This window comes from Papio anubis, chromosome 1 (genome assembly GCF_008728515.1).
Source record: "Papio anubis isolate 15944 chromosome 1, Panubis1.0, whole genome shotgun sequence".
Taxonomy (NCBI): Eukaryota; Metazoa; Chordata; class Mammalia; order Primates; family Cercopithecidae; genus Papio; species Papio anubis.
The window spans coordinates 17,355,507-17,381,233 of NC_044976.1; the positions used below are offsets into that span (position 1 = coordinate 17,355,507).

Here is a 25,727-nt window from a genome sequence, read left to right on the forward strand (position 1 = left end):
GTGTCAGTAGGAATCACTAGGCCCATAACCATGGTGTAGGTGCTAACCGAGTTAGGAGGCACATGAGCTGGCGGACCTCCTCCCGCATGGCTGCAGCCCCTCGGCGAAGATTATAATCAAAGAGCTCCCGGATAAGGCCCTGGGAGACAAGGATGTGCCTCAAGGCTGGGTTGGTGGCCAGGGCCCGAAGTAGTGTGATACAATGTTCTGTGACAGCCGAGGCGCAGCCGTAGCACTTGGTGGAGGATGTGTGGCCACAGCCCAGGACGGATAAGGCACGGTACTGGCTGGCAGTGAATGTGGGCTGCACAGAGGTCCGGGATGATTTAGTGGCTGCTTCCCTCTGCTGTAGGTCGTATTCCAACAACTCTTTACGTGAAGCAAAGACTTTCTAAGAACAAAAAGGCAACAGTAATGGGAATTAGCAATTAAAATAAGAAGAGGATGTTAATTGGAAAGTTAGTTTTGCTTTAGAAAAAACTTTACATGCATTATATAATTTAATCTTCTCAATAACCCAACCAGTTAGATGCTTTATCTCCATTTTACAGAGAAGGAAACTGAAGCACGGAGGAACTCGCTTGACCAAGATAAGTGGCAGGGTCCGAACTCAGACTCAGATGGTAGGCTCATGCTCTCAACTCCCATGTAACAAAGACAAAGGTCAGAAGCTAATACACGTGTAGCAAAGATGGCACTCCAGCAATCTGGGGTTGAGGGGGAAGGTAAACTGGATGCTCTCCTTATCTGAGGTATCTCTGTCTATGGCTAGCCTCCCATCTCATGGAGATTAGGTCTGTGACACTGCAACTAACACATGGCCCACCCTGGTTGATTGCAGTTGGTGTGCCCCTACAGCCTGCAAACATGGCATATCAGAAAAAGAGGGAACAGAATCTTGGCACCAAATTTTTTAAGACCAGTAACCCCTCTACTAAAAGACAGGTTGTTAATGGCTAAAAAAAAAAAACAAACGTATCTATGCTACCTTCCCATCACCAGTATGCTCAGTTATCTAGCACGAATTCAGCACTCTGACCAGCGCCATAAATCACGGTAGGGGAGATGCCGTTTGGTGCAGCTGCCTGCCTGCCTTTTCAGCTGGATTGGGCAGGGACAACACCAAGACTGCTTTGAAAACAACGCCAGTAACACTTGGACAAAATACACCCAAAAGCTGCTCCTCGCTCTCTACCTGGATGATTTTGGAGAGTTCATCAAAAGAGTTCTTGCAGTCTCCACAATACTCCTGAGCCAACTGCAGGATGTACCGATTCACACTGGCGGAAGTGGAGCTGATGCCCCCTGCTGTTCCTGAGTCATCCTGCAACCCCAAGAGGTAAGCTGTGAGGCTTCTCACCTAAGGTGATCTCACCTAGGAGGCAGTCTTCTGATCATGACCCAAGGCCTTCTCCAAATGCCCTTTGCAGCGTGGGATTACCTGTGGCTTTTCTGGAGCTGCCTCATTCACTTTGCAGAGCAGGTTTTCCAGCTGTGGCCGATGTCCCATCAGCTGATGATACACTCGATCAGCTTTGTCCAAAAGTGTATTGATGTTGGATACAGCCTAGACAAGAAAAGACAGGGACCTGAGTGAAGGCTTTTTAGCTGATGACTTTCCCTGAGTAATCCTCATTGCTAACCATTTACCAGAACATTTCCTATGGGTCAGGCACTGTGTTTCACATACATTATCTCTGTTCTTCACAATAATCCTTCCAGTGAGGTGGGTATATTATTTCTAATAAAAATACAATGCACATCTGTGATACATAATAATACAATGCTGAGAGAAGTAACTTATACTAGGTTATACAAGTATTAAAAGTATGGCTGGAATTAGAATTTCTGTCCTTCTGACTCCAAAGCGAAATGTTCTTCTGTTATCCCTATAGGTGCCCCCTTTCCACTGTTCTTTAATATCTAGAACCTCACCCCCACCCATATCATGTAGGCTGGGAACTAGCACTGGACAAGTTAATACCGAGGGAGGACCAACAGCCTCAATATGAAGCAGTCTGTGGAACAAATGCAGGGCAAAGCACCCAAATCCAAAATTATTTGTACCTGGAGATACTCTAGTTTCATTACCAATCAACACTTTTCTAAAATCCTATGCAAACCATGTCTTCCAATATAATACACCTTACACCATTCTTTGCTCCCACCCAAAAGCTGGGTCCTGAAACTGGTGTTGAGTTGAAGAAGGCTTGGGCTAGAAAGTAAAGTGCACTGCACTGTACCAGCTCTGCCCAAAGTACAGATCAAGGCCACAGCCCTGAGTCTAGGCCAAATCTGGCCTCACCTTCTTCCGGTCTTCTTCATTCTCAATGGGATCCACGGCACAGCAAGGTTTGGCATAGAGCATGAAGTCGAAGCGGGCATATTTACAGAAGCCACAGGCATTGCAGAGGAAGGGATCCTTTTCATCATAGTTGATGGATCTGAGTAACCAAAGCGTTTGGGTCAGTGAGGTGACAAGGTTGGGTGGGGTAGGGATCACTCTGAGGAGATGTATTGTGCCACATTTACATACTCTGGTAACCACTGCAGGGGCTACTGAAGGGACAATAACAAATGAATGACTTAAGCAGCCAGGTAACAAGAAAGCAAGACCCAGAGCTAAACTTCTGGACCTCGCTCCACCTTAACCCTCCACCCCTGCCTCAGGACAGGCACACTCGTGCACACACGCACATATACACACTCTCTCTTCTTCCTCTTCCCTTTCTACCCTTGAACCCACTCTATAAACCCATAATTCTCTAAATGTTCTGAGGGAATCAGACACTGCAATCGCTCACACTGACACCGTTATAGAAAAACAACAAGGAATGTGCACGGCACACGGCCCTGGCCTAGGGGATGACCACTGACTTACCTGCATTTGTGACACTGGTACACATTCTCTCCACAGTTGCCACAGACTCCTGGGTTGGCAGGGACTGAGGCACTACAGCGTGGGCACTGCAGGGTCTCTGTGGAGGCCTGGTAGTTTTCATAGAAGTCTGCAAACTCAATCATCAGATTGGAGGCCACAATGGGCAACGGCAGGTCAATCTTCACCTCTGTCTGCCCAGGGGTCAGCTGAACCTTCTTGGCTTTGTGCCAGCGAGCTGGCCTAGGAAAGACAGACAGCCTTGAGATTTTCTCATCTCACCTTCAGTGATAACAGTCTGATGAGACAAAGAGGAAGACTGGCCCATGTATTTGTCTAAGGCAATTAAGTGGTTACTCTAAGGAAAAGAAATCTCGCATATAATAGGAAGCCAGTTTAAAAAAAGTTTTCCATTACCTCTTCTCTATAAAAAAAGAAAAGAACATATGAGTGCTTTAAGCTGTTATATATGATACCTTTTGAAATTCCAGGAAAACAACAGAAGCATATAACAAGGGAAACTATGACTCCAAAAGCATGCCACACTGAAGCCTGTAAGAGGTGCAATGATGATGCATGCCGCCAAGTTCCCATCCTGACAGCAACCATGGAAAGATAAAGCTAGGCTGTTTTAGAGAGGCAGAGGATGAAAATCAGGGTCTGAACCAAGTGCTAAGTCAAGTCATAAAAAGGAAGGTATGTAATAATTTTGGGGTGATTATATTCACATAATGAGAGCTAATATTTACTGAGTACTTACTATGTGCTAGGCTCTGTTCTCAGCACCTGACACATACTAACTCATTTAATCCTTAAAATAAAACCCTGGAAGTGGGGCCCTACCTCCATTTTATAGTTACAGAAACTGAGGTTAAGCAGCTTCTCCAAGGTCACAGAGCTACGCAGCAGAGCTGGGATCTGAACTCAAATAGTCTACCAGCAGCTCTGCTGACTCCACACAATGAAAAATCAAACCCACCTCCTCTGGAGAGGAATGGGTCATCCTAATGCGCAGCATCTACTTTCAGGTCACCAAGGTGAAACTAGGCTTTTCAAGGCGAGAAGAGAAACCTCCCTAGGCAGCCTTCACGGCCACATGCTGCTGTGGTACACAAGCCTTATTCTGCCTCTTGGAGTAACAGCAATACTTCCATCCTGTGTGCAGAACAGCTCTGTAAGTCTTACTATTCAAATAGCATCGACCTGTGTTCTCCATCCAGTAGCAATGCCTGAGAGTTCAACAAAAGGTGACCTGTCTCTGTGAAAGTCAACACTATAACCCATGTGAGTGCCTCTCTTGGCCTATATACGACATTCAGTCACTGGGATACATGGGCTAGGAAGATCCAGTATCAGCAGATATAGAGGAAAGGCACTATGCAGAAATTGAAGAGTGTGTGTACTAAAGAAGCTTCTTGAGAAATAACTTCCTGCCCTATGAGCAAGAGCACAGCTGTCTTCATCCAAGAAATGACAATTACTTCCCAATACAGAAGGTTTTATCTAAGACTAGAACTTTACATAAGAATAGTTAAAATGGGCATGAGAAGCCTGGAGGTCCCCTCACTCAGCTTCCCCTCCCTAGGCAGGCTGTTGAGGAGCTTCCACAGACCCCTATGGCTCCACTGGACTAATTTAGAAATAATCTTTGTCAACATCCTTAGAACTGTTGTTTCACTTTTGCCCTTCAGTCATGAATGGAGTGGCCAAGAGGATGCACTAGGCCTCTAGGGATGTGCTGCCTTACTCCATTCCAGGAACCAAAGGCAGCAACTGAGCTTGAGCCTTACAGACCTGCTGCCCCTCCCGAGGCCTAAAAAGTCCGTACTTGTTTTTCAACTCCACGATGGCCTGCACGGTTCGGTTATTATAATACAGGTTGATGGTCCGCACCATCTTGGTCCGTTTCAGATCCCCGATTTTCACTGTCACTTTGCTGATGGTGTGACTGCCAATGAGCTTCACAACCTGCTGGGTGGTGGTGTACCGCGTGTCCACTTTAATGGAAGACAGCTTGATATACTAAATACAAGAGTTCACAAAACATGGTATTAGTTCAAGACACATACTGCCTTTTAAAAAATTCATCAATGTAACCCACTCTTCATCCACAAGATGAAGTTTCTATTTAATTTTTTAAAAAATATTTTGTAGAGATGCGGTCTCACCATCTTGCCCAGGCTGGTCTCAAACTCCTGGGCTCAGGGGATCCTCCCATCTTAGCCTCCCAAAGTGCTGGGATTATAGGCTTGAGCCACTGCACCCAGCCAAGTTTCTATTTAAGGTAATAAATGTGGCAGATAAAAATTCCTACTATTGGTGACCAACCATTAGGAGAGGAACATCTATGTGATAATGATCCATCTCTGGAAACAAGAATCCCACTGGACCTATAGGCCTCAGGACTGTCCATGTACAGACGTTACTTACACAGAACGGTACTTCCGGATTATTACACACCAGGCAGGGATCACTCTCCAGGTAATAGCCATCAAACTCCACTAAGCCAGACAAAGTGCTAAGGAAGAAAGCAGTCTTAGCATGAATAAATTTTCATCTTAGGAAGCACTGAGCTTCACAAAAAAATCATGAGAAAGCCATGGCTCAATGCCCCCCAAAGTGAGCCCCACTCTAATGAGAACTCAAGGACACAGGAGAAATCCCAATAGGATTACGAAGTCACAGGAAAGAAATTTCAACTAACTGACCTTAATGTTTTCTAATCTTTGATCTATCCTTCAGAGGAATTCTAAAAAGTAGTAAAATTTGACTCAAGAGTCACAATTAAATTTACTAAAAATCATTGAACTGTACATTTAAAATAGGTGAACACATAAATGATCTCAATAAAGTTTTGTTTTTTTTTTTAAAGAACAGTCACTACTAAACCACAGAAATAATGCACTGTCAATTTAACCAATATCCTCTTATAAAAGTTTTTTTAAAAAAGGAAGACATTTTCTTTAGATTTGTTTTATCCTATTTAACTTAAACCCTTGAAACTAAAGACCTTTTTTTTTTTGAAACAGGGTCTCACTCTGTCACCTAGGCTGGAGTGCAGTGGCTTGGCTCACAGTTCATTGCACCCTTGAACTTCTGGGCCCAAGCCATCCTCCTGCCTTAGCCTCCCTAGCAGCTGGGACCACAGGTACATGCCACCACGCCTGGCTAATTTTTTAAAAATTTTTTGTAGAGATGAAGTCTCACTATGTTGCTCAGGCTATACAAACCTTTCTACATTACTATTCAGCAAACCCTGAACACAGCAATGACATTTTGAGTACCTTCTATGTGCAAGACCCTGGGCTACATGGAGGGGACTGGAATCTCAACTAGGCAGATTGACTCTTCTCTCAGGGGCTTGCCAATTCCTATGTAAGAGCCTATCAACATTCAAATAACTCCTCAGAAAGCTGACTGAGCTTCCCAAAGGTAGAAAGCAAAATAAAGCTCACTTATAAATGTTCGAGTTGGGGTGGTTGGTAAGAATATGGTTTTGAGTCCGCAGAATCTCCACAGCCTTCTGTGAATACTCCTTCAACTGAAAGAGAATTCAGTAAAGAAACAAGTTAAAGCCCAAGGGGAAGTCTTATTGGAAAAGACTTTTGTCTTCTGCATTCTAGCTGAATACTGCCCTAGACGTACCAGACTTCTCAGTCAGAATCATACAAAGCTGGGCCTAATTTCAATCATTTAAATGGATTCTATCTCCTTTAGAAGTTTCCACGAGCTTTAGTGATAGGTGGTACGCTTTTCCAACCTGATGGAGGAAGATCATTTTTATTCTTATGGAGAAGCCATAAAGGTTAGCTAATTGCAGAAACATTTTCTGGTATGTAATCAGAGCTACCAGCAAAACCAGGAGCACTTGCTTTTCCAAGGAACTGTAATGAGTTCTATCTTCTTTCCCCACTTGACCTTGACCTACTTCCTATGTTAAGTCAGATTTGCTAGTGTATACTGTCTACATCACAGACATATTACAAGTGCTTGACAAGAAATGCAAAATTGGATATATTTAAAAGAGATTTTGTATATGGACTCCCTGAATCTGGGTTGCTCATAATATTCTTAACTCAAGAGAAAAAAGGCTAAATATGGCAAGTTGGCCTCTCTGACCATAAAGCAATTGTTACCTTCTTCTCCGTTTGTGGCGTTTTCAGGGAGAAATATCCTAGTAGGTCCACAAACTGGGCAGCCTTACGACCATAGGCTGGGAGTTCTGGCCAGATGGACCACATCAGATCTAGCAGGAGCTCCTGCTGAGATTTGCTGGAATTTCTGTAGATATATGACAGCTCATGTTACCAAGCAGCAGAAAACCCTGAGGCACCTGTGTTCATCACTGAGGCCCTGGTATTGTTTTTATAAATGTATCTATTTCCCCACAATTATGGGTTAAGTTTGAACAGTTTTGTTTCTCTTTTGACAATCAATCCTACCAGATGCAGCATAGTCATTTGCTGCCTCTACCCATCACCCAACGTACTCCAGAGCAGAAACTGAGCTTTTTTAGCCTACAGAGTCAAGCTCAGTCATGTTACAAACCCAGAAATATAGCCTTCTGAGTAGAAAACAGATCCTCTCCTGCCTATGACATCAGTTTAATGGCTAAAAAGCAGACAAAGATGAAGAAATCTCTAAAGCACAAGAAGATTCAGGCTAACTACTGACTCTGTGACTGTATGTAACTGAAAACCAAAACAGAACTGCGTTACGCACCCTGGCCTCAGACCCTTGCAGATCTGCCAAACCCAGCCCTGGCCCTACCTGTAGATGTGCAGCGTCAGACAGTGGGCCTGCCAGCGCACCGAGGAAGAATTGGACTCCAACAGGAAACAACGCAGGAACTGGATCAAGGTTTCCTTATCGGCAAATTTGTTCAGCTGGTTCACCAGAGCTGTGCACAGCTGGTCCTCCTGGCTGCCAGAGCTCTCACCTGTAAGATTAGGACAGGACTGAGGGCTGAAGAGTAGGAAGAAGTCCTCTAGGGTCCTAAGGCCTGGGCTACCAAATGGGGAAGGAAGGAACTCTGTCCATTTCTAAAAGTTTCTACTGAATGCTGATATTCTGCAAAACAATTTTGAGTTGTTCACTGGGGGACAAACAGGTCAGCCCCAAATGAGACATACATGCAGCACTGGGGATGCAGTGGTGAGCACAACCGCCTTCCAGACAAGACATACAATCATGACACTGAAAAACCACAGGATAAAGTGCTATGTAAGCTGGCACTGAACAAATACAGTGACACTGGAGGAGGAACTTCCTTTCGAGAGCTTCCAATAGGCCTGCACAGAGATGTGCGACCATTAACTAGGGGAATGTGAACCACCACCACTGGTCTCAACCCTGATCACCGATCTCAGGTCTCCAAGGACCATGGAAAGCAGTGCAGCTGACAGTGAGGATCAGCTAAGAGAGCTAACATTTACTGAGCATTTACCAATGTACTCAGTAACATTTCACTTAACTCTGATGGGAGCTCCACAGAGAAGCTGTTATTTCACAGAATAAGAAATTTGGCCTACTAAAAATATTCAGTACACTTTGACTTTTCTTATTATTGTCACTTGGTATGAGAAGTCATGCTGTTTAAGGTGTCACGTCGGTATAATTGAACATGAGACCGAAAGTAGACACTAGAGAACATTTGGGCCTTAGGTCCCCTGTAAATCAGGATTAAAAGACCTTTTGCAACAGAACAAACCAGGTGCTCCAAGAGAGATTTACACACACCACTGTGGTCACAATGACAAGAGGGTGACCCTTACCATCTTTCTCCTTTTCTTTTTCTTCTTTCTTGCTCTTCTTAGTGGAAGACTTGGACTGTGTTGTGGCTTGTCCAGAACTGGCAGCCACAGGGGCTGAGGAGGAAGAAGCACTGGAGGATCCCGAAGAGGCTGCCAGTGCAGCGAGCACTTTGCTGCCACACAGAGCACAGGAGAGCAGTTGCAGCAGCACTGGGGACACGCCCTCGTCCACGAGGAAACTGACTTGGAGGAGGAAGTACAGGACGGCTGCAAGCAGAGGAGACAGTGGCTCAGCTCTGAGATGACCCCGACCAGACTCACAAGAACCAAAGCAACGTCCCCCTACAGCTGAGACTGCCTGTTCTCACCAGCTTTCTTTGCCATGTCCTCTCTGCTGGACATTGTGAAGAAGTTATACTTTCTGTGGAAATCTCTGAAAAGTATTATAACTACACACTGACCAGAGGCCCCTGCTCCTTTGAATAAGGGGTTCTCTAGACTCCACCTACTCCTCTTTGGCTTTACTGCCACTACCTGGAGGTCAGAGACTCCTACTTTGTGCTTCCACAGCACCCCAAACTTTGACTACCAGCCCTCACCACTTTTTTAGATTTTTACTTGTCTTCTTTGCTAGGCAGAGTTCTGTCTAGTCTGTGTATCTTGTTCATAGCTATATCTCCAGCATCCAGTTCAGGGCTTGGCATATAGTAGGCCTTAATAGTTCCTGAATGAATGAATAACAGCAATCAAAAGGAGCAGCATTGCTTACAGTCATCTTTGATGCAGAATTTCTGCCAGTTGATGGTTCGCTGGGCGGCAATCTCTGCACAGGCTTTCAGGTGCTCCATCTGAAATAGGAGCCAACCGTGGGAAAGGAGTAACTCCACCATGCTGCCCAGACAAGCACCACACCTGCTGCCTGGAGCCATCTCCCTGGCTCTGGACTACAAGCTGAACATGATCTTCTGAGCAAGGCAGGTGCTTGCTGGGATGTCTGGTGAACCTGGCACCATGGCCCACACACTGCTACAACCACTCCGGCTCTTACTGAACCTGCCTTTGTTCTACCCCCATCCCCGCGCGAGGTGCTGTTTTCAGGAACCTTCAGACTACTCTAAAAGGCAACAGCAAAAGATAAACTATAACCTAAGAAACTACAACCCAGTTTACTTTTCTTGATATAAACACAATAGCAAGGACACGAGCCAGCTAGATTAAAGACGTTCTTTCTAGGTTCTTTCACGTACAAAATACTCAGTTTACTTCTCTAAGTCCAAACAGTTTCTCTTTAGGGAGTAATACATTTTTCTACTCGAACCTTCATCATTTCTTTAGTATTCAAGGGTAAAAACCAGAGGTGCGTAGAGAGGTCAATTCTGGCTAGGATGTAAGCAAATGGCACTGGTAAGAAGCCCAGGCCACTCACCTCACAGTGGAGGAACTGCTGCCAGGTGGGACGAGAGTGCTGAGGGGGACATCCCAGACCCTGAAGCCAACTACGCATGGTACAGCACCCAGACAGGGGTTATGGATTTACCCTCATCTCAGCCCTAACCATGCCATTGTCAACACAGTTAAAAGTCCTGCGTTATTACCTCTAGCCCTATTACCTACTTGGCTAAGCCTTATCACATGCGCCCTCCCTGCCCTACCAGGTCCCAGCCCTCGTACCAGGCTGATGAGTGTGTCATATTGCAAGGCGGAGCCTGAGCTGGCTGTAACCACACTTGCCCGGAGGAATATCCCCTGCTCTTCTAGCAGCTTCTTGATCCCACGCACATGAGAGTCCAGGGTGTGCAAATCCCGGAGCTGGCGGTACTTCTCTTTGGATCCACAAATGAAGAGCAGAAGTTTGCGGACTTGACGGCGCACAAATGGAGTCTGCTGGATCATTAGGTACTTGAGGAGAAAAACACCATAAAGAGTAAATGACTCTGGGACTGTATGTATATCAACTGTGGTTCTCACAACCCGGGTTTTAATAAACTGTTCTTAAAAGCTGGGGAGAGGCCGGGCACGGGGGCTCACACCTGTAACTCTAGCACTTTGGGAGGCCAAGGTGGGCTGATCACTTGAGGTCAGGAATTTGAGACCAGCCTGGCCAACATGGTGAAACTCCGTCTCTACTAACAATACAAAAATTAGCTGGCCATGGTAGCACTGCCTGTAATCCCAGCTACTAGGGAGGCTGAGGCAGGAGAATTTGTTGAACCCAAGGGGCAGAGGTTGCAGTGAGCCGAGATCGTGCCACTGTACTCCAATCTGGGCCAACAGAGCAAGACTCAGTCTGGAAAAAAAAAGCGGGGGGCTGGGGAGAAACACAAACCAAGCTATTTCCTCTTGACCAAACCAGCCTCTCTTGAACTTAAGTATCCTTTAATGAGACCAGGAGAAAGAAAGGGAGAGAAAGAAATCAGAGGAAAATATCAATATTCATGTATATCTTCCTTGTGCCCTTAGGAATCTACAGGGAAGCTGGCCTCCACTTCAGCCCACCCAAACGGAAACTATCAAGAAAAAAAAAATTCCAAATCTCTTTTTCAAGTAAAAGAGCTAAAGAAAAGTTTGGGTTGGTACAACTATGTAACTCGAAATCCTCATCTGACGTTTGCTAACAGATTATTCTTCCCAGAGTTAATCTATCTCAGGGTCGCTGTGCTGGTTACTAAGGTTATTAAGCTATTGTCTCTCAGTTCCCAACCCACCCACCAACACTGCCCAGTGATGCCCAGGCCAGAATTATGCCAAGTGCACTACTTCTTTGCCAGCTGGCTCCCTCTTAGGTTCTGCCAACAGAGAGGGACGCTGGCAGCAGGAGGAAGAAGGGGCTTGTTTCTTCCCATCTCCCTGCAGTCCTAGCAACAGCCCTGAACCCTGGCCGCCACAATGAGTTCTAATCATCAGCTTCTCTCACTGGTCCCAGAATCACCCGCATCACATCCCCGCACGGCACCCGCTTCCTGATAACTGCTTCTGGCAGTTACTATCCCTGTGTTACCTCAATGTTTCCTTTTTGCCTTTTTTGTTGTCCAAGAGCATTCACCCAATTTCCCATATTGAAATCTCTCTGTTAAGATAACTAGTATACTTTGTTTTCCTGACAGAACCTAAATTATTAAACTTGCCCATTATGAGCACAAGTGGGGGAGTTCAACACACAGAATCAGAAGGTAAAGTATGGCTTGCTTGATACACATCTCCTACAGTTCTACCCACAGTATGTTCCAGAAGGGCAAACCAAGACCTGCAAGGGAGAAAGGAACTCTGCAAGGGGAAATACCGAGTGAGGACGAGGAAGAAAGGGGCCCACAGAGGCAAATGCAGATGTGTCCTCAGCCCAACAAGCAAGCAGCTTGGGACTTTCACTTACCTCAGAGAGAAAGTAAAACCACGAATGGTCAAAGACAGGAGGTGGGATGCGGGAATTGGTGTCAGCAATCTTTTTGATTTGGTACGGAAGCCTCAGCACCATTTCTGTTAGAAGCTGAGTATAGGCCTCAAACACATCAGCAGCATGGCCCTGGGAGAAGAAAACTTGCATGAGAACCTGTGACTGTCGATTTTCCATGACCACACTTAGGAAACCGCTGGCTCACTAGGCATATTACATGTTGGAGGTGGTAAAGGGCGCCTTTCAGAGCTGGAATCAAGACTGACTGACAGTTTATTCTACAAACTCAGAAGGCCCAGGCTTCTGGGGGCAATTTAATTACATGCAAAGGTTACAGTGGAGACAGACCTCACTTCTAAAAGTCCTAATATTTCACTCTATGGCTTTTGACACTGGGTTGACTGTACTCTGCTTACATAAAAATGAGTGCTAGAAAGACCAAAAAAATTGAAAAAAAAAAAAAAAAAGGTAGTAAGGATCTCTGACTTCTATGAGATGTATTATATTCCCTAAAACCAAAATTTCCCATGATAACAAGAAATTGTTAAATAAACCAAGGCTGTCAAGATCACTAAACTCGGCCAAGATTCCTGGCTTCATGTAACACAAAAAGGCAGAGGTAAACGAGAGATGTGAGGAAAGTGGAAACAACAGCTATCCTGCAAGTTGTGTGGTCCCATAAAAAGAATCTGTAAGAGTTCGAGGGCACAATGTGCTTCACATATTCAACTCCCAGCTATTCATCGGTTCTGTATCAAGCACTGGAGTTGTAAACAGTAATAAAATACGGTTTCTGCTGAGAGTGTGGAGGGGAAGACAGGTGAGTGAGTGCACAGGGTGCTCCGGGAACCCAGGACAAGGCTCTCTTGAGCAGACTTGATGGCAGGGAGTGTGTTAGGGAAGTTTTCCCTAGGATCCAAAGCTTGTGCTGAGTCTTGAAGATGGGTTAGGAATTCACTAGGCAGGGGAAGAAAGGGGAGCCGAGGGAGAGGAAAGAATTCCAGAAGGGACAGCACGAACAAAGGCAACACGTCACATCTTGGGAAATGCACAGGCTGGCAGGGCTGCGTGTAAGGTGTAACAGGTGACAAAGCTAGAGAGTCAAGCAGGTGGCTAGGTCCTCCAGAACTTTTTGGCCTATAAGTTATGGAAAACCACCAAAGAGTCATGAAAAAACAGCAAGACACAGTCAGATCCACACTCTATGCCTATTGTATTTCTCCCCTACTCAAAGCTATTCTAGGGGGGCAGTGAGGAAGAGAGTGGTGATAGCAGTTAATACGGACTGGGCATTGATACATGCTAGGTACTGTGCTAAGTCCTTTACAAACGGCACCTCATTCAACACTCACAACAGCCCTATAAAGTAGATACCATCTGCATGCTCATTTTCCAGCAGTAGAAGCTGAAGCTTAGGGAGGTTAGACAGACAGAACTTCTCCATGCTTCAAGACTGGTAAGTAAAAACACAAGACGGGACTTATCCCAGATTCATCTGATCAGGAGGCCCATCTTCTTAATAATACGTTAAAGGGCCTCTCTGTGGTGACAGCACAGGGAATATCTGACATACACGTCATGACCCACAACTGATGACGTTAGCTTGTACCTTCTCATCTTTTTCTAAACTTAATGTGAAATGAGATAACTGAGATTTCATTCAAATCCTCCAATTTACAAAGAGGCAGAAACCAGAATCCCATAGAAGGTTGGGAGAAGTGGTCATTTATTCAGTCACGCTGAGATTAACCCCTACCAAGGAATACCGGCTCCTTTCTATGGCTCTTCACCCTCAGCCCCTTGAGCTCTCTTCTCTTCACCTCAAGGAAAGAGAAGAGTGCTCTGAACAAAGGACGAGTGTTTCTTTGATGAGGGAAATATCTCACCTTCACATACTGGCGGAGAAAGAATGGGCTCATGTCAGGTGGGGAGGAGGTAGTATGTGGTTTCAGCAACTGGCTGGTAGCCACAGGCTCCTCATCATTCTGTTGGCTCTTCCAATATTCCAGCAGTGATTTGAGCACGTGCAGGCAGTAGTCCACAGCCCCAGAGCTCAGCAGAGCTGCTGCTGTGGCACTGGAGATGAGGGAAGACGACTGGGAGACAGAGAAAATACAGAGATGGTAAGAATGGCTTGTAAAAACAATGTGAAATCCGGGTGGGTGTTGGGGATGGGAAACACACTCACAATAGTCCTGGTTTCTATGGCAGTGAGTGAATCAGGCTCTTGCACTGAAACTTCCCCAAGGAAGTTTGTGAGGTTTTTTGGAACTTTTTTGAACAACCACATGGTAAGACAAAGAAACACACCTGTTCTCAACTCTAACCTTGCTACACACACACGTGCCAGAGGCCAGGGAGGCAAGATTAGATAACCTTTCGCCCTGGAGGGGATGGGTTTCCTCTTTTACCGTGAGCAACTAGAAAATAAGCCCAATTCAAGAAGGAGAGAGAAAACTTTCCATTTTAGGCACTTCTGAACAACCCCACCCCACCCCCTATACAGTCTTCCATAGAACCAGCTTCCAAAGGAGATGGGGGTGAGTGATCACATGCATAAAAAAGTAGGAGAAAAGCTACTGTAAATAAGACCATTAGAAGAGCCTTGCAAATCCCAGCAAACCCCACAGCTCCTAAGCTCATTAAGATTGGATGCAGTTCAGCCTCAATTTCTACCTTCTCTGCTTTGTGCTAATCTCCTTTCACCACACACACATCGCTTTCTCTCTGCTTTATTACCATACCTTATAGCAACATACACTGGGGGAATCCTCTTAGCCACTCTGTGCCTTGCAGAAGAGAGCCCTGCTTTTCAATAATGGGACTTCCAAACCCTTTAACCCCTCCATTGGAGGGACTGTTAGCAAAGACTAGGGTTGGAAGGGATTCAGAAAAAGGTGGAGGTTCTGCTCTTGAAAAGGTGACAGCTTAGAATCTTACTCCCCTCAGGGAACAATGGCTTTATTCTTACAGAGGACTAGCACCCCTGCGCTGGCCCTAGCACTACCCAGACAATCCTCTTACCTTTCCCCAAACCCATAAACCCAAAGCAAAAATACCTCACATATGGAAGACTTGGATCCAGATTTGGTGCGGGACATGAAGACACTCAGGAGTCTCATTACTACCAGATGGACTTCATTCAGGGCGCTGCGCTCATTCTTCTTGGAGACATCCTGCAGGCCAAAGCATAAGCCCAGAAACCTCTACTTACTTGATGCTTGAGGCATCCTCTGAACAAGATCCCTTCAAATCAAGCCCATCAGCCCTAAAGTGTTCCTTAGATTGAATCAGACACAAAACAACCCCCAGTATATCCATGGACTATACATGGGGTACCCAGAGCCCGATACACTTAGGAGGTCATATTAAGATATGAACAACTAATTTGGTGTTTTCACCTCACTGAGCACTAAAGGTCCATGAGGGTAAGAACTTCATCTTTGCCCTCAACTATGCTCAGAGTCCAAAACTATGCTCGGGCCAAAGCAGACCCTGAATACACTTCTGTTGACTCAACAGAACTGGAGCCCTCAGTGGATGGTTACCCCTTAAAATGAGGTGAAGTTGCTCTATGAAACAAATGGGAACCTGAGGAAGTATCTCAGCCAATCCTGTTTCTCACACAGATTGCCTCTCAGATTTTACCTTTTTATCCATACCCAACTCAGCAATAAGCTGGGAGAGCAGGTTATCTAGGGCCCCCTTATCTTTCTCATCTTCTCCATCCAGATCTGTAGTGAGCATTAGAATGACCTAGAAGTCAAAGAGAGAAAACACAAAACCCAATTTCCTAAAGAAGAACGACTCGAAATACGGGGTGTTTCAGAAGAAACTCTCATCTTCCTGACATCCCTATCAATCATAACTGTAATCCATTACAGCGTTCTAAATTCCCAGTATCCAAAGCTTCAGTGTTCAGAGTCAGAAAAGTCAAATTCTGATATATGCCACACGTGACGTTACAAAAAATGTTTTGTAAAAAGTTTGTAAAATTAATGGACTAACCTATATTATATCCAAGCAAAGCAGCTTGAGAAAAGGTGGTACACTGAACTAAGAATTAAAGAACAGTTTTGAATCTGAGGAAGACAGCTAGTGAGTGGAAGAACAGCTATTAGCCCACTAATATCAACGAAGAAACTAGAGACTCAGAATCTCAGGAGCGGGCTTTGCACCGGCTCTGTCAATAACTACCTGGAAGAACTTGCGCACTGAAAAAATTCTCTGACCCTTAGCCTTCTCATTTATAAAATGAAGAGCTATAATTTGTAGCTCAAAAATTAAATTGCATTATTCTGTGGCCTAACACCAAACAAAGGCTTCCAGGTCCTCTGCAACAGAGATGCGGGCATGCTTAAGGGTAGTCCAATCATGACCTGACAAGAGACCCAGGTGAGCTAAGAGATACCTGCATGTACGGGATGGCCCGGACACCCCCAACGTTGCGTAACTGAGGCAGGGTCTGCAGTAATCTCTCCAACAGCATTAGACGGACCATGTGCAGCCTAAAAGGGTGAGGAAAAGATAGAAAACATGAGCTGTACTCCAACAGAAACCAGCTGAATATAGTTCCCTTCCCACTCCAACCCTGCTACCAAGGTCAACAAGAAGCCTAATGCTTAGGAACAATCTCCAGCATTAAAAAAAAAAAAAGTTAAGAACTGCCTACTTGGTATGCCAGTCAGCAACACAGAAGGAGAGATCTCACTCTGTTAAAAGAAAGCAAAACTATTCCAAAATACAACTGATGGCACTGAAAGAAATCCTACTACAGGAAAGTTCAAAGTATTTCCCAAGCCTCCAGGCCCTGGTAGTTCTCAGTTTCAAAGCCAAAGCTCCAACTGCAAGATTTATGGCTTTTTTCTAGTATGCGGCCCTATTGTGCCTCCAGACATTATTTTCTAGAATTCTTCTATATACAAATTCTGTATCACCCAGCTGCAGTGGCCCAGCCCTTTCTTTCTCACGTTTCCCAAATTCTTATAAAGTCCAGTCACTGCTCTACTGTCTCACACCTTGTCCACCATCTTCCTAATACAATATTCTGTTTCAACGTCACACTCTCCTACTGGACCCATGAGTTTTCCCATATAATCAATTGGCCATTACCTAGCCTTCATCTGCAGATATACAGCTGACCTTCTGTACTAAGTATGTGTCCCTGGATCTCTAGCTAATATGCTGATTCAAGAGGATGATGAAAATTAATTAAGGTCCTGCTGACAATTTGGTTGCCAGTCTCCCCTAATACACAATCTCATACAGATTAAGAATATAGTTGCTGAATAAATCAATGGATTCACTTTCATAATTAGTAAATGGTCCTTGTCTCATTTTTATCTTAGAGATTATTTGTAAGAAACCACACGCCTATTTTTTTTTTTTAATGTGTGATTTTCACGTGTTACATATCTTAGCAGGTATCCAGAATATTTTCTTTTTCTTTTCTTAAAAACAAAAATTTTTTTAAATACAAAAAAGGACCAAAAAAATTGTTTTAAAGAAAACAGCTGGGCATGATGGTGTGCCTCTAATTCCAGCAATTCAGGAGACTAAGAAGGGAGGATTGGTTGAGCCCAGGAATTCAAAGATGCAGTGAGCTATGATCACACCACTGCACTCCAGCCTGGGCAACAGAGCTAAAGTGAGCTACTGTACCCAGCCCAGAATCTTTTCAAAATAATACAAGTCTGGATGAAAGTACAGGGTCTAGGGTTGGGTGTGGTAGCTCATGTCTATAATCCCAACACTTGGAGGCTGAGGCAGGAGTTCAAGACCAGCCAGGGAAACATAGCAAGACCTCATCTCTACAAAAAAGTAAAAAATTAGCCAGACGTGGTGCCATGTGCCTATAGTCCTGCCTCAGGAAGATCACTTGATCCCAGGAGTTCAAGGTTACAGTGAGCCATGATCATGCCACTGCACTCCAGCCTGAACAACAAAGCAAGACCCTGTCTCTAAAAAAAGAATGAATGAAAGAAAGTATGGGGTCTTACGTGAATTATAAATTATTATGATTCTAAAAAGAACTCAAAGGAATGAGCTAACTGTTCTTCAGAACACCATGCACGTGTCTGTTAATAATTAGCCAAGCTAGGTGGGGACTACAAATGATTTAGGAATTGTTCAAAGATGGACCAGGTACAAGTGAGGAAAGGTGAGATGATAGCAGCAGTTCAACAGTTTCAACATAAAACATAAGACAGATTTGTTTTGAGATGGATTAATATCTTCAGATTTGGAGACCATACACGCAAATATACACACATGAAGAAAAAGTCAACAAAATGAGCAGAGTCTAGACTTGGACCAAGATCACAGCAGAATATTTTCAAACATCATTCATTCATTCATTTTGTTTTCTGAGCCTAGGACACCCTGTTGCCCAGGCTGGAGTGCAGTGGCATAATCACAGCTCAGTGCAGTCTTGACTTCCTGGACTCAAGAGATCCTTCCACCTCAGGATCCTGAGTAGCTGGTACCACTGGCGCATGCCATCATGCCCAGCTAATTTTTTTATTTTTTGTAGAGACAGGGTCTCCCTGTGTTGCCCAGGCTGATCTCAAACTCCTGGGCTCAAGCGATCGTCCCACTTCAGCCTCCCAAAGTGCTGGGATTACAAGTATAAGCCACCAGGCCCAACCTATTTTCAAACTCTTACACAGTACTCCTAAAACTTAAAAAAAAAAAAAAAAAAAAAGTAAACACAGCACCAAAAACTGCAGTTTCCTTTTCTTTAGTGACTTAAAGTAAAATTCTGTTTTATTTAAAATAATTCATGTTTCAACTAAGCAAAGACAGAAAATAAAACCAAAAAATTTTTAAATAATTCATTAACCAATTATTTAATAAACTTATTCATGAAAAAAGGTTAACTTAAAACCACTATAGAGAATTCCATTGTCAATATGGCTAGGTTACCTAAATTCACCCTCTTCCTAAAAACAAATGAAAATCCTAAGAAGATATAACACCATTTTAGAAGCAGTGATGAGTCTCAAGAGATTTTAAAAAAAAATCTACAATCCACCTGGTTCATGCCTGTAATCCCAGCACTTTGTGAGGCCGAGGTGGGCGGATCATCTGAGGTCAAAAGTTCAAGACCAACCTGACCAACATGGAGAAACCCCATCTCTACTAAAAATACAAAATTAGCCGGGCGTGGTCACACATGCCTGTAATCCTAGCTACTTGGGAGGCTGAGGCAGGAGAATCACTTGAACCTGGGAGGCAGAGGTTGCAGTGAGCCAAGATCATGCCAATGCACTCCAGCCTGGGCAACAAGAGTGAAACTACGTCTCAAAAAACAAACAAACAAAAAAATCTACAATCACCCGGCATGTTCCCAACCATGGTAAAATTAAACTATAAACCAATAACAAAAAGATAAATAGAAAATTCCCAAATGTTTAGAAATTTAGTAACATACTTTTAAATATCCTATGGGCCAAAGACTAAATTACAACAGAATATAGAAAACAATTTGAATTGAACAGCACTGAAAATACATTATCAAAACACAACATTATCAAAATATGTGAGCTGCAGCCAAAGCAAGATTAAGATGGAATTTTAGAAAAAATACGTTGTTTCAAATATGGTTGGTTTTTTTTGTTTGTTTGTTTGTTTGAGATGGTATCTCACTCTGTCACCCAGGCTGGAGTACAGTGGCATGATCTCGGCTCATAGCAACCTCCGCCTCCCACGTTCAAGCAATTCTCCTATCTCAGCCTCCCAAGTAGCCGGGATTACAGGTGCACTCCACCATGCAAGGCTAATTTTTATATCTTTAGTAGAGACAGGGTTTTGCTTTGTTGGCCAGGCTGGTTTTGAACTCCTGGCCTCAAGTGATCAGCCCACCTCGGCCTCCCAAAATGATGGGATTACAGGCGTGAGCCACCGCACCTAGCCGAATATGTATTTTTAAAGTAGGTTTAAAATACATATGATTAAATGATTTAGGTTTGTATCTCATGAGCCAGAGATAGAACAGGAACAATAGAACAACAACAAAAAAATAGTAAAAAATGGTAAATAGCAAAAGAAAGGAAATAATAAAAAGCAGGAATAAAATAGAAAGCAGACATACAACAGAAAAAAACCAGAACCAAAAGCCAGTTCTTTCAAATAAAGTTGATAACTCCTAGCAAGACTGACAAAGAATAAGTCACCATTGTCAGAAATGAAAAAAGGCAAATCACTACAGATTGTCAAGACATTAAAAAGATGAGGAAAAAAAAAAATATGAACAGGTTTATGCCAGTAAAACTGACAACTTTAATAAAATCAACAAATTCCTTTTAAAATACAATATACCAAAATTGAAACCAAAATAAATAAAAATAATTCTCTAGCATTTAAAGAATAAACCTAATTTTAAATCTTCCCTTACATAAAGTCCAGACTCAGATGACTTCACTGGTGAATTTCTCTAAGAATTTATGAAAGAAAGAACACTAATCTTATACAAACTCTTCTAGAGCAAGAGAAAAGGGGATCATGCCCTGACTTATTTTATGACGCCAGAATAAGGTGAATATCAATCCCTGACAAAGACATCTCAAAGAAAAATGATAAGCCTAAACTAAAAATTAGCAAATCAGGTCACGTGATATAAAGGATAACACACCATGACTAAATAGGTTTAATAATAGAAAAATCAATTAATGTAATCTATAAACTTAAATAAAATAAAGAAAAACCATATAAGTGATTCAATACATGAAACACAAGAAACTGGAAATCTTGAAAAACCCATTTAAGATAAAAATCTTCCAGCAAACTAGGAACAAAATTTCCTTAATCTGATAAATATCCATCAAAAACCCTTGCGCTAACATCACACTTAATGAGAAAGTATTGAACCTTTTCACCCTGAGTTTGGGAATGAGATAATGTTCATCATCACCACTTCTTTCAACATTGTACAAGAGGCCCTAGCTAATGAAATAAGACAAGAAAAGAAAATTAAAAGGTACGAAGATTGGAATGAAAAAAGTTAAACTGTTATTTGCAGGTGATAAGATTGTGGACGCAGAAAATCCACTAAAATCTATCATTAGAATAAATAAGTGAGCTGGGTGCAGTGGCTCACACCTGTAATCCCAACACTGGGAGGCTGAGGAAGGAAGATCACTTGAGTCCAGGAGCTCAAGACCAGCTTGGGCAATAGCGAGATGCTGTTTCAACAAAAAAATAAATAAATAAAATAAATAAATAAATAAATACTAGGCCGGGTACGGTGGCTCACACCTGTTATCCCAGTACTTTGGGAGGCCAAGGTGGGTGGATCACCTGAGGTCGGGAGTTTGAGACCAGCTGGCCAACATGATGAAACTCTGTCTCTACTAAAAATACAAAAATTAGCTGGGTGCCAGGTGTGGTGGCACATGCCTGTAATCCCAGCTACTCAGGAGGCTGAGGCATGAGAATCGCTTGAACCTGGAAAGTGGAGGTTGCAGTGAGCCGAGATTGTACCACTGCACTCCAGCCTGGGCAAGACACTCCAACCTCTGTCTCAAAAAAAAAAAAATTAAAAACAGCTGGGCATGGTTGCATGCACCTAGCTACTCAGGCAGGAGGATTCCTTGAGCCTAGGCATTTGAGGTTGCAAGGTGCTTTGATTGTGCCACTGCATACCAGCCTGGGAAACAGAGTGAGACTCCGTCTCAAAAATAAATAAATAAATACAAACAGCTGGGCATGCTGGCATGTGCCTAGTTACTCAGACAGCTGAGGCAGGAGGATTCCTTGAGCCTAGGCATTCAAGGTTGCAGTGAGCTATCTATGATTGTGCACACCAGCCTGGGCAAGTAGGACTGTCTTAAAAGAAAAGAAAACAAGAAACAACAAGAATAAGTGAACTAAGAAAGATGATCAGATACAAAGTCAAAATAAAAGTAATAATGAGCTCACTAGCAATTAACAAGTTATTAAGCCAAAGATGTAAGCAGAACTCAGAGACAGATTTTAGGGAATTTTGAAATTTGACAAGTTAAGGCCAAGATGTTCTGAAGGCAACTTGACCCTCTGGTTGCCAGGACCTCGCAGGGCATTTAGAATAGAAATAAAAGCAGAGGATCTTCCTTAAGTGGGGAAGGTTTTCATTTTTTTTTTCTTTAGACCTCCTCTGTGGACAGTAGGGAAGGTCTTCAAAGAGAACCTCATAGAAGAACCACAGAAGGCTACACCCTCACTTTAAAAGTAAACAGTAATAAATGACTTCCCTTCACACTCTTCCCTGCACCTGCACCTCCCGCCCCACTCTAGCCTAGGAGCCTAAAAGAAAAACTACCTAACTGAAACCTTAACACTGAGAAGAGGGGAGGAGAAAATGAATAGCTGCTGAGAATATAATCCAGTTTATACATTTGTTTTCCTTTTAATGCTTTTGTGTCCTATTCAATAAATCTTCACCAAAGCCAAGTTATGAAGACATTTTGTCTTAAAAGTAAGAAGGTGTTACCCTTTGCATTTACATCTATAATTCAGTTGATTTTTGCATATAAGATCAGGTCAAGGTTTATTTTATTCTATGTGCACTTCCAGCTGACCCATTATTATTTATCGAAAAAAACCCTCCTTTCCCCCATTGTACATAAGTGTCACCTTTGTTACAAATCAGATGACCAGGTATATGTGAAGCTGTTTCTGAACTCCAGCCCATTCCACCAATCTATTTGTCTATCTTCATACCATTATCACATTGTCTTAATTACCGTAGCTTTATAATAAGTTATAATTCTATAAAGTCCTCTAACTTTATGAATTTTCTTCAATATTGCCTTGGCTAATCCACATAAATGTTTGTATCAACTTGTCAATTTTAACACGTAACTCCAGCCAAAATTTATGACTAGGATTATACGGCTCTATATCAATTTGAAGACAATTATCTTCACAATGAGTCTTTCAATCCATAAACATATTTCAATCCATAAATGTAGCTCTTCATTTATTTAGGTCTTTAACTTCTCTGAGATTGTGCAGTGTTCAGAATAGAAGTCTTACATATCTTTCTAATTTATTGCTATTTATTTGATGTTTTTTAATGCTACTCAAATAGATCAAGAAATTTATAATAAGCACAAGGAACACAAAAGAAAAAGAGATTTTAAGAGACATGAAGAAGAGAATATGATGGTCTAACATCTATTTAACTGAAATCCCAGAAAGAGAAATAACAGAAAATAAGACAAAAAGAATATCTGATAAGATTAATAGATGAGATTTTTCCAAAATAAAAGACACTAGCCCACACATCCAAGAGTCCCAAAGACTACTAAGCAAAACAAATGTAAAGAAATAAATCACATATCCTGGTAAAATTGCAAAAATAATGACAAATGAAGATCTTAAAAGTAGCAGTAAAGACATTACTTTCAAAGAAGCAACAGCTAAAATAGGAGGTGATTTCTCATTGGAAATAACAAAAGCCAGGAAATAATAGAATACCATTTTCAACTAGGGAGGTCGGGGGTGCTGCCAACCCAAAATTTTATACCCATCAAAAATACATCCTCAAATGTAAGTTCAATAAAGATATTTCCAGACCAACAAAATCTGAGATATTGTAAACCAGCAAACCTCCCTAAAGGGAAATCTAAATGATACAGTTCAGGAAAAAAATGATCCTGGATGGGAGGTCTCAGAGGCATAAAGAAATGTTAGGCACAGAAAATGGTAAACATATGAGTAAAACTTCAACAAACACTGACCATATAAACTATAAAATCCTAAAGGCTTTAAGAAGACATTAAAAAAGTTAAAACACACAAAAATGATCATTTATATTGATAAGACGGAGTAAAGTCTTCTAAGATCCTCATATTATTCAGAAAGTGTAGCTATTAGTTAAACTTCATTTTGAATAAGGTAAGTATGCAAGTTAAAATGCATAATATAACCACTGAAAGATTAAAAACAGAGTAAACAACTTCCAAACCTGCAGAGTTGGAGGAAAAAAGGAAAAAAACAGGAACAAAAAATTAGCAAGTCAACTCAAAAGAAGGCCAACAAGGAAAGAAAAGGATACACATAGAACAAATAAGAAGCACAAAGTAATAGCAGACATCCATTCCAAATCTGTCAGCAATCAACATTAATTGTAAATGAACTCAACTATATCAACTAGAACACAAAAGTAGACTGGATTTTAAATTTTTTAAGTAAATTTTTAAAAAATCATAGAGACCAAGTTAACTGAACATAAGGGAATTAACCTAGAAATCACATTAAGAAAAATATTAGGAGATTTTTTAAAAACTCTATCAAGGCCGGGCGCGGTGGCTCAAGCCTGTAATCCCAGCACTTTGGGAGGCCGAGACGGGCGGATCACGAGGTCAGGAGATCGAGACCATCCTGGCTAACACGGTGAAACCCCATCTCTATTAAGAAATACAAAAAACTAGCCGGGCGAGGTGGCGGGCGCCTGTAGTCCCAGCTAGTCGGGAGGCTGAGGCCGGAGAATGGCGTGAACCCGGGAGGCGGAGCTTGCAGTGAGCTGAGATCCGGCCACTGCACTCCAGCCTGGGTGACAGAGCGAGACTCCGTCTCAAAAAAAAAAAAAAAAAAAACTCTATCAAAATATCTATTAACAGAACCAGAGAAATTCATCCAGAGAAGTAAACGGCTTACATTCAAGCAGTAGGATATAGAGAATGTGGAAGGCACTCTTTGATGCCCCCTTTAAATGTCTCTGATGCCTGACTGCATCAGGCACCATATTTTTTCCCTGATAGAAATCAGTTAGTTCAAAATTCTGGGCCAGGCACAGGGGCTCACACCCGTAATCCCAGCACTTCCGGAGGTGATGAGCGGATCACTTGAGCTCAGGAGTTCCAGATCAGCCTGGGCAACACGGCAAAACATCATCTCTACAAAAAATACAAAAATTGGCCAGGTGTGGTACCGCACACCTGTAGTCCCAGCTACTCAGGAGGCTGAGGTAGGAGGATCACCTGAGCCTGGGAGGTTGAGGCTGCAGTGAGCTGTGTTCACACCACTGCACTCCAGCCAGGGTGACAAGAGGGAGGATCCTGTCTCAAAAAAAAAAAAAAAAAAAAAAATTCTGACTTACTTATTTTTGCACTAATGTAACAACTACTGGCCTCAACAAATTCAACAAACATTATATCTTGAGTCTTATTTTTCAGGTTTGTCTTCTATTTCTCTAGTTACCTCTGGGATAAGAATACATTCACTTCACCAATCTAGCACCAAACTCCACCACAAAAATGGATTAGGATTTTATAGATCACTTTCAGTTTCAAAATGCTTCACCACTGGTATTTCTAGCCATAAGCATGTATTTGCTATGTCTTATTTCTCCTTCACCTTATGAACATGCTGAACAAGGAGCACTTCTAGGACACCTAATACGTATACCTAAATGTTGAGCCTCCAGCGGTGCCATTTGTAAAGAGGATGCCGTACATTGAGTGTATGGATATTGATGAAACTGGAAAAATTTGAGTAAGGAAGACATGTTTTTATGACAATCACTTTACAGTCACTAAGATATTCAGAGGAGCCTTAAGAGAAAGACCACTTCCTATTCTCTCTGTAATTGATTTAATATAATTCTAAGACAAAGACAGACCTAGAGCACTTCCTAAGATTTTAAACTGTTTCAGAAGTTTACACCTTAATATTTCAAAATAAATATACTGTTATCACCACTCTACCTCCTACAACTGATCAG

At 42.6% G+C, this 25,727-nt stretch overlaps 1 protein-coding gene across 10 annotated transcripts in view; it reads right to left on the reverse strand.

Moving 5' to 3' along the window:
* The window catches only part of UBR4 (ubiquitin protein ligase E3 component n-recognin 4), a 139,984-nt gene that overhangs the window by 40,256 nt on the left and 74,001 nt on the right, over positions 1-25,727 (reverse strand). For all 10 annotated transcript variants that reach the window (XM_021942792.2, XM_003891221.5, XM_021942877.2 and 7 more), the window contains 18 exons: positions 16,434-16,530; positions 15,671-15,778; positions 15,082-15,198; positions 13,909-14,118; positions 12,002-12,151; positions 10,303-10,530; positions 9,401-9,479; positions 8,653-8,898; positions 7,649-7,817; positions 7,015-7,159; positions 6,334-6,419; positions 5,309-5,396; positions 4,707-4,900; positions 2,882-3,121; positions 2,306-2,444; positions 1,442-1,567; positions 1,196-1,324; positions 48-391 (listed from right to left, as the gene is read on the reverse strand). In XM_021942792.2, the coding sequence (XP_021798484.1) occupies positions 48-391; positions 1,196-1,324; positions 1,442-1,567; positions 2,306-2,444; positions 2,882-3,121; positions 4,707-4,900; positions 5,309-5,396; positions 6,334-6,419; positions 7,015-7,159; positions 7,649-7,817; positions 8,653-8,898; positions 9,401-9,479; positions 10,303-10,530; positions 12,002-12,151; positions 13,909-14,118; positions 15,082-15,198; positions 15,671-15,778; positions 16,434-16,530 (2,895 nt within the window). The remainder of the gene's footprint in view (positions 1-47; positions 392-1,195; positions 1,325-1,441; positions 1,568-2,305; positions 2,445-2,881; positions 3,122-4,706; positions 4,901-5,308; positions 5,397-6,333; positions 6,420-7,014; positions 7,160-7,648; positions 7,818-8,652; positions 8,899-9,400; positions 9,480-10,302; positions 10,531-12,001; positions 12,152-13,908; positions 14,119-15,081; positions 15,199-15,670; positions 15,779-16,433; positions 16,531-25,727) is intronic.